Source organism: Vulpes lagopus, chromosome 18 (genome assembly GCF_018345385.1).
Source record: "Vulpes lagopus strain Blue_001 chromosome 18, ASM1834538v1, whole genome shotgun sequence".
In the NCBI taxonomy this organism is placed as follows: Eukaryota; Metazoa; Chordata; class Mammalia; order Carnivora; family Canidae; genus Vulpes; species Vulpes lagopus.
The window spans coordinates 18151193-18160330 of NC_054841.1; the positions used below are offsets into that span (position 1 = coordinate 18151193).

The window sequence follows — 9138 nt, forward strand, 5'->3', positions numbered from 1 at the left end:
AAATGAGTTACTGCTGAGTTTTCCAGCTTCCAAAATTTTCTTGACATGTCATCTGTTCCTGTATCATCTCTCCAGTTCTTTGTCCTTGTGGATATATGCCTTTTCAGTTGTAATTTCTCTGCTAGCATTTGGAGGCTTTGGGGATGATGTGTTTTTAATGTCACACACACACACACACACATACACACACCCCAGTGTGGATGTAGGACCTGAGGGGAGGAGCACAGAAAACCGCAGATAGTCTGCAGGGCCTCACTTGGGTCTGCAGCAGACTCTGGTTTTCAGAGGCCTCCCCACAGCTGGCCGACTGCCTGACGTGGTGTTCATTTGTGTGATTGAGTAGAGAGGAATTCTCCACGTGTGTGTTCAGACCGGTGGCATTTCTGCAAAGTGCAGCAGAGAAATGGGCTACTGAACTGAGGAGAGGGAATCAGGCTCAGCTGGAGCAAAAATCTCCTGGAAAAGTATTGACAGCCGAGATCTGGATAAAGCTCACCCACCTCAAGTTCTCTGTTGAGAGAGTTAATTCCCGAGGAGGCAATACTGGGCGCTCCTGAGGAACAGCCTAGGAGAGCAGAGTCCACCACCAGCCCCTGCTCAGACTCAGAGTGAGTACTGGTCTAACTCCAGCACCTGAGACCGCCTCCCAGAAGTGAGCAAACAGCAGATCTCTCCTCCACAGAGAGCCCCCCCCACCAAAAGGCTAGTACCCGGTTAACAGCACTGGCCACCTCCTTTCCAGTGTGGAGCAGATAGCCACAAACAGGAGAGCTGCCTCTTGGACAGGATGCTAACCTGCCCCTTGCATCCAGCAACCAAGGTCAGACAGGGCAGAGTCTGAAAGAGGAGAGTGGAGCTCTCCCGTGTGGCCAGGACTCCGTGGCCCACGGTGGAAGCATCGTCTCAGAGATGACCGGGCAGTCCCCCATGCAAGTTCTAACCACACAGACCCCAGGACTCTGCTGCCCTGCGGTCAGGCCGAGAAGCAAAGAGAAGCCTAAGAGAGGTGGGAAAATGAGACAAGGGCCTGTAAGAATAAGTATGCTCTGGACTGTGTTCCAACACCACCAAGCAGTTCTCCGCTTCTCCATGAACACTAACAGGGTGTCCCACACTTGAAGTCAATTCTGACACTGTCTACCTAGGGATAGCAGCAAATCCCGCAAGCTAAGGGCTCGATCCTACAGGATGCCTGAGTTCACACACCATTCTTAAGTCCAGGTTGTCACCTAGATCTTTTTTCTTTAAGATTTTATTTATTTATTTGTGAGAGACACAGAGAATGAGGCAGAGACACAGGCAGAGGGAGAAGCAGGCTCTCTGCTGAACAGGGAGCCCAAGGTAGGACTCAATCCCGGGACTCTGGGATCATGACCTGAGCTGAAGGCACATGCTCCACCACTGAGCCACCCTGGTGCCCCATCACCTGGACTTCTGACCAACTGACTATAAATTGGAGGTTTCCATAACCCCTTCCTCAGGTTTGAGTAATTTGTTAGAATAGCTCACAGAGCTGAGGGAACCAGCTTTCTACATTTCCCAGTTTATTATCAAGGATATGACAAAAGATACAGATGCACAGCTAGATGAAGAAGTCCAGAGGGCCAAGTCATGAAGCGTCCCGAGCTCAGGAACTCCTGTCCCCATGAATCCTGGCACATGGATGCATTCACCCACCCAGAAGCTCATCAAATCTCCTTGTTTAAGAGCTTTTATGCAACTTAATTTGCAATGCCCCCCTTTCCTTAAATCAGTGAATGGAGCCCAAAGTTCCAGTCCTGTAATCAATGGTCTTTTCTGGTGAAGAGTTGACTAAGTAGAGCCCCCAACCACCCTATGTCACTTGAGTAGCATGAACTCAGTTGTGATTAAGAGGCCTTCTTATAAATAACAAAAGGTACTCCCATTACTGAGGAAATTACAAGAGTTTTAGGAGCTCTGTGCGAGGAACTGGGGATGGAGATCAAATATATTTGTTATTATAGCACAGAAGCTGACCTCTCATCCGCAGCAATAGCTGCTTCTACTTTCCAGGGGGTGCCATGACTCACATCAGTGAGGAAATTATTCTCCACACAACCCTTCCCTTCATGCAGGTGGGTGAGGGAGGGACAGGAAAGGCTGGGCAGCAGCCACTGTCAATGCTTTGCCCACCGCGCCCGGGCCCCCTGGGCTGTGTTTTATGCAGACTGGTTCTCCCCTCGCCTGCACCTGCAGCTCTTGGTAGAAAGCCAGGGAATGTATGTGCCCCTAGGGCCAGCCATCAGCCAAAGACTGACAAACACAGGGGGATAATCCTCCCACTCTCTGGCTCCCCAATGGGGGCAATTTTAAGGCTTTAAGGTGTCCCCAGGGTTCCCATGAGGGACTGAGCCAGAGCTACCCTCCTTCAACATTGCTTGCTGTCACATCTTTCCTCAGCTTCCTTTCCAGGTCTGATCCCCCACTCCCTGCCATTTGAATGCTTAAATAAATAATTTTCATATGAATCTCCTTCTCCAAATCTGCTTCTGGAAACTTAAGCTAACACAGCCTCATATTTCAGAGTCCTTGCTGGCTCTCTGTTACTAAAAATGGAAAGACGGGGTAGTCCTTTGTTTATAAAGCACAATGACAATGCTGCAGGTTGAAAATGTAGACCCTGAGATGAGGAAAGAATGCAGAATTGTTTCTTTACATTGAAGGGAGAGAGTTGGGCTTCTGAAGGGTGCCTGGCATGGCAAGGAGGACAGGAAGCTGGAAGCTTGAGGCGGAGAAGGGGCTGAGCAGCTGGGCAGTAGGAAACCCCTCGATCGCACCATGCCTTCCATAAAGGCTCCTGGCACACACACCCTGTGGGTGTGATGTCTGGAGCAGGAGGAACCCAGTGAAAAGGCTCTTCGGGAAGCGATGCTGCAGTGCAGACCAGCAGGATGGGAAGGCAAGGTGCTCCCAAAGCAGGAACTCTGAGCCAGAGAAAACTAAGGAAAACATAATCCATCAAACGTGCACTGCACGCCCCCCGCCCCACATACACGTGCATGCATATGCATGCACACACACCAGTCCACCAAGAGGTGGAAAGGCATAAAATACCCTCTCCTTCGAGATCTGAGTAATGCATGAAATGACAAACTTGAAGTAACTAAAGGTATAAGTTCCAAAATCATCCCAAGAATAGCAAAGGTGTCTTCAACATTGAGGAGATCCCTGGGTGGCTCAGCAGTTTAGCGCCTGCCTTCCGCCCAGGGCATGATCCTGGAATTCTAGGATCGAGTCCTACATCAGGTTCCCTCCATGGAGCCTGCTTATCCCTCTGCCTGTGTCTTTGCCTCTCTCTCTGTGTCTCTCATGAATAAATTTTAAAAAAAATTTTTTTAAAGGTGAATTCAACATTGAGACAGCATTTCTCAATTAAAATTGGGGTTACATGGGCCTGGCTCCAGGCCATAAATTTGATTCAAGTCTATTCCATGCATTTTTAAAATTTTATTTATTTTAGAGAGAGAGCATGAGCAGGGGGAGGGCAGAGGGAGAGGAGAGAAGCAGACTCCCCATTGAGCACAGAGTCCATCTTGGGCTCGATCCCACAACCCCAAGATCACAACCCAAGCCAAAATCAAGAGTCAAATACTTCACCATATGAGCCACCCAGGCGCCCGTATTCCATGAATTTTGGGCCTCCTTGACCATTGGCTACCTCATTATCATGGCAAAAGATAGGCATAGAAGAGACAAAGCCCAACACGCAAGCACATTTTAAGCCTCTGCTCAATCATGTGTACCAATATCCCATTGGCCAAAGTAGGTCATATCACAGACCAAAATCAAGGTGCAATAAAGTACATTTCTTGCATGGATCTGCAGTGTAAAACTAATTATTTGCTGAATAATCATCTAACCTACCACAGGCTGGATCTTGGACAACCAAGGGATGTTGTTCTAGGGAGAAGTGGGAGGAGTATGTGTTCCATAGAGAAGAATGACATCAGGAAGGTCAGAGAGACACAAGGTTGTGTGGCACATTTAAAGAATGGCAGGTGGTTTGAAGGACAGGACACTGGTGAGAGATGTTGAGTATGTGCAGGAGCTAAGTCTGGAGAGAAAGATAAGAGCCAGTATCTCAGGATAGGAGGAAACCCAAAAGATCTAGGTAGATTTTTTAAAAGATTTTATTTATTTATTCATAAGAGACACAGAGAGACCGACAGACACAGGCAGAGGGAGGAGCGGGCTTCCCACAGGGAGCCTGATGTGGGACTCCATCCCAGGACCCTGGGATCAGGCCCTGGGCTGAAGGCAGACTCAACTGCTGAGCCACCCAGGTGTCCCAAGATTTGGATAGAAATGAGCAAGGTAAGAGGTCTGTCCTCCCTGTTAGGTTTTCTTTCTTTTCTTTTTTCTTTTTTTTTTTTTTTTAAGATTTATTTATTCAAAAAAAAAAAAGATTTATTTATTCATGACAGACACACACACAAAAAGAGAGACACACACACACACACACACACACACAGAGAGGCAGAGACACAGGTAGAGGGAGAAGCCTGACGTGGGACTCGATCCCAGGTCTCTAGGATCATGCCCTGGGCCTAAGGCAGGCGCTAAACCGCTGAGCCACCGGGGCTGCCCCCTGTTAGGTTTTCAAGGGACTCTTGCCTTGTCTCTTGAAGTCTCTACTTCTTGGCAGAAAAAACCCCTTCCATCACCCTTCTTGCTCTCTAGGGAACTGAAATTACCTTCACCTCAGTATTCAAGTGAGGAACTGCACTAATTCTCCTTTTTCTTATCACCTCCCATGCCTTGCGTAGCATCTAGTAAATGTTTGTCATATATACCCCTAAAGAGTGTAAGCGACTCAGAATTTTTTTGTCAAAATTATTTTTTTTTCTAATAAGGCATACTTATTCAAAGAATGTCACACTGCCTGTTGGCAGATATAACTACCTTCACACTTCAGTGATAGCCTTCCCAGATTCTATGCAATGTAATTACATAATTAGAATCATTGTTATGTTTAACCAGTTTTTTTATATCAACTCAAAATGTAACAACTTGAAACATAAACCTATCACATCCTTCTTAATGGCTGCATTGTACTTTGTTGTATGGTTATGCCGTTTATTCAATCTCTTAACTTTCACCACTAGAAATAATAGTCTGAAGATATCCTTCAAATAGATTTTTGCTCCCTGATCTACTTGGTTGTCTAGTTAAATTGCTAGACATAGTTTGTTCAAATGAATACCCACTTAACCTTTTTACATATCATTAAATTGCCTGTCAGAATGGTTATATCAATATACAGTCCTACTTCACACACTTGACATTACTGGATATTTTATACATTGCTAATATGAACAATTTTATCTCATTGTTATTATAATGGAACAATGACTTTTTTATTTCTTTGTAAAAAAAATATGTTTTTAAATTAGAACTCTCCCAGCAGAGCTATCAGCATATGTGAGGGGAGGACACAGATATTTTAGAAGAGAGGGATGATTAAGTTAGAAACAAATTAATAAATTAGAAAGTTAAAAATAACTAGATTTTGATAAATAAAACTAGAAGCTGGTTCTTGGAACAAAAGAGGTAAAAGAAGAAGGAAAGAAAAATTACTATCAAGTACAAGGAGAAAAATAAGAGATAAAACATGTTAAGCACAGTGCCAGATATAAGGAATAGGGTCTTTACTTCTGCATATAAAAAAATATAAATTATTAGAAAATTCTATATTAAAGCTTATGTTAATATATCTGAAAATTTATCAGAAATGAATGGTTTTCCTTGAAAATATGAGTTCCTAAAATTGACTCTAAAGAACCTATATACCATAATTTACCAAAAGCCATTGATAAAATGGAAAAATATCTCCAAGCAACAGAGCCCCAGATGGTTTTATGAATGACTTCTAGGAAATCTTATTTTAAAATACCATTTCTGTGTTATTTAAACTAGACATTTACACTAGCATAGGAAAAGATGTAATTTATAATACAAAAATGCAATACATTTTATAATACAGAAGACTAACTAGGCACTTACAGATATGAAAGCCTTAAATAAAATATTAGTAAGTTAAATCCAACAGTGTATTAAAAGAATTGTGCACTGTGATCAAGTAGTGTTGTTTCCAGGAAGAATGATTAAGAAATCTGTGCTGAATCAAGCATTCTGTAATACATCAGATGGTGAAAGGAAAAAAGCATATGATCATCTCAATATATGCCAAAAATGCATTAATTAAAGCATGACATATATTTCTGATAACAATGACAATGGCACTGACAATGATTATGATAAATACCTTAGTAAGTAAAGAACAGAAAAGCCAAGGATACTTTCTTTTTTTAATCAGAAGCCACAAGCAACAAACTTAATGGTATAACATTAAACTTTGGGAATGTTCCAATTAAATGAAATATTCACTGTAATTGCTATTAATCAAAATGTTTCTGAAATCTTAGAACAATGCCATTAACGAAGAAAAGGAAATAAAAGCAATAGATTAAAAAAAAAAACAGCAAATGATCTTCATTTCCAGATTATATTCTTTTCTTCCTAGAAATTCCATGAAAACCAATTGCAAATATTATGGAAACTAATAATAGATGTCAATTAAGGAGATTGATTTGTGTTGTTTTGTTTTTGAGAGAAAGAGAGAATGTATTCCCAAGAGCTAATGGGGGGAGGAGCAAAGGGGGAAGGAGTCTTAAGTAGGTTCTATGCTCAGCTTGGAGCCCCATAAGGGCTCAGTCTCACAACTCTGAGATCATGACCTGAGCCAAAACCAAAAGTCAGATACTTAAGCGACTGACCCACCCAGGCACCCCTAAAGTGGTTTAATATAAGAAATAGACAAATCTACAACTTTCTTCTATACTAACCATACCAGTTAGTAAATGCAATGGGAGAGAAAAAGGAGATTCTAGTCATAATTGCAACAATAACTGTAGAATACCTGTGTGTGACTATGACTTAAATATATATGACACATGAAGAAAATATATGAAATATGAATAAAATATTCCTAAAACAAACAAACAAAAAACCCTTAAAAAGTTGGAGAGAGAGAGACCACATCTCAGGATATAAAAATGTTAGTTTTTCCTGAATTATTTTATGAAGTTAATGAAGTTTCTTTTTTAAAAAAAGATTTTAGGCCCATCTCCTCCTCTCTCCTTTCTGCCGCCATCCTGGTTGCATGTGGTTGTGATTGCCATGTCTTCTCACAAGACTTTCAGAATCAAGCGATTCCTGGCCAAGAAACAAAAGCAGAATTGTCCTATTCCCCAGTGGATTCGGATGAAAACTGGTAATAAAATCAGGTACAACTCCAAGAGGAGACACTGGAGAAGAACCAAGCTGGGTCTATGAGGAAGCATCGCACATCATGAAATAGCAAACATAGTTGGCACACATATTTAAGCTGCATGGAGATCACATGTTCCTATCCTATCAATATGGAAACATCCTTCCTACCTGGCCAATAGACATGTCTTATCAAGGGAATGATTTTCTCTGTTACTATGCCCCTATACCAGTAGGTTGGTTCAGTAATAAATGTGAGACCTTTCAGCTGAAAAAAAAAGTTATTTATTTATTTGAGAGAGAGAGAGAGCACAAGCAGGGGGTATGGAGCGGCAGAGAGAGAGAGGGACAAGCAGACTCTCTGCTGAGCAGGAAGCTTGACACAGGGCTTGATCCCAGGACCCTGAGATCATGACCTGAGCCAAAGTCAGATGCTTAACTGACTGAGCCACCCAGGTGCCCCAAAGTTAATGTAGTTTCAATTCAAATCCCTATGGGATAACTTTTGGAACTTGAAAGATTGATTCTAAAGTTGTCTGAGGGCAGCCCCGGTGGCACAGCAGTTTGGCGCCACCTGCAGCCTGGGGTGTGATCCTGGAGACCAGGGATCGAGTCCCACATCAGGTTCCCTGCATGGAGCCTGCTTCTCCCTCTGCCTGTGTCTCTGCCTCTCTCTCTCTCTGTGTCTATGAATTAACAAATAAAATCTAAAAAAAAAAAAAAGAATATAGAAATCTCTTTGTTATAAAAAATAAAAAAATAAAGTTGTCTAAAAGAAGGCATACTTGAAGCCAAGAAATTTTTGGTGGGCTTTTGGCCCCACAGAATAAAGAGTTCATTTCCCATTCTCCTTTGCAGCAAAGTATGTTCCTGTGACTAAGTTTTGACCAATGAAAGTGTTTTGTTGCTGCATCCCAGAAACCTTTCTTTAAAAATGGATTCATGCATCATATCTCTTCTAACCCCTTTCTCTACCCTGCTGCTTGGACCATGATGATGTCTGAGGATGAGGATGTATAGGCTAGACCTTGAGAATGAAGGTCAGTCTAATAACAACACAGCAGAAAGCTGGAAAGAACCTGATTTACAGAGGTTTTCATGAAAGTGAAAAGCCACATCAGCTCCAGATTGCCTACATCTGGACCTAAACATGAACGACAACAGACTATCTTATTTAAGCCATTGTTATTTGGGGTTTTCCTCATTCACAGGTGAATCTCACCCTATTATAATATTTTCCCCATGTTTATATAATTATATTAAGACCTATATAAAGACGCACACACAAGTTTTATGTAGGTTTCTGTCATTGTTTTGAGGGAGAAGACAACTTTCTTGATCTTGCTTTCCTGAGTCTATACAACCTTGTGAAATTTCCTCCACTTCAACTAGTATAGCTCTAATACATATATATATTTTTTTAAGATTTACTTATTTATTGTGAGAGAGAGAGAACACAAGTGGGAGGGGCAAGGAAAGAGGGAAAGAGAATCTCAAGCAGATTCTGTGCCCAGTGTAGAGACTGACACAGGACTCAATCCCACAACCGTGAGATCACAACCCGAGCAGAAACCAAGGGACACCCAACCAACTGCATCACTCAGATGCCCTTTTAATACATTTTTTGATGGCTTCAAAAAGTACCAAAATTTATTCCCTCATCCTCTCATTATTGGGCATTTGCTTTGTTTCTGATTTTCCCCCCACTCTTAACAATGTAATAAACATAGGTTCTTGTCTTCTGATGCTCTTTTTTCTAAGGGATAGAATCCTACCCTTGGTTGGACCATTTCACATCTTACTGGAGGGCAAGAATAATACTTGATTTGCCTAAATACCTAAGCCAAC

General features: G+C 42.1%; 1 protein-coding gene across 1 annotated transcript; it reads left to right on the top strand.

Annotated features, from left to right (window-relative positions):
- Positions 1 to 7200: 7200 nt before the first annotated feature.
- LOC121478408 (60S ribosomal protein L39-like) lies at positions 7201 to 7570 on the top strand. Its single transcript, XM_041733478.1, has one exon. The coding sequence runs from the start codon at positions 7201 to 7203 to the stop codon at positions 7354 to 7356; it is 156 nt and encodes a 51-aa protein (XP_041589412.1). The 3' UTR covers positions 7357 to 7570.
- The last annotated feature ends 1568 nt before the right edge of the window (positions 7571 to 9138 follow it).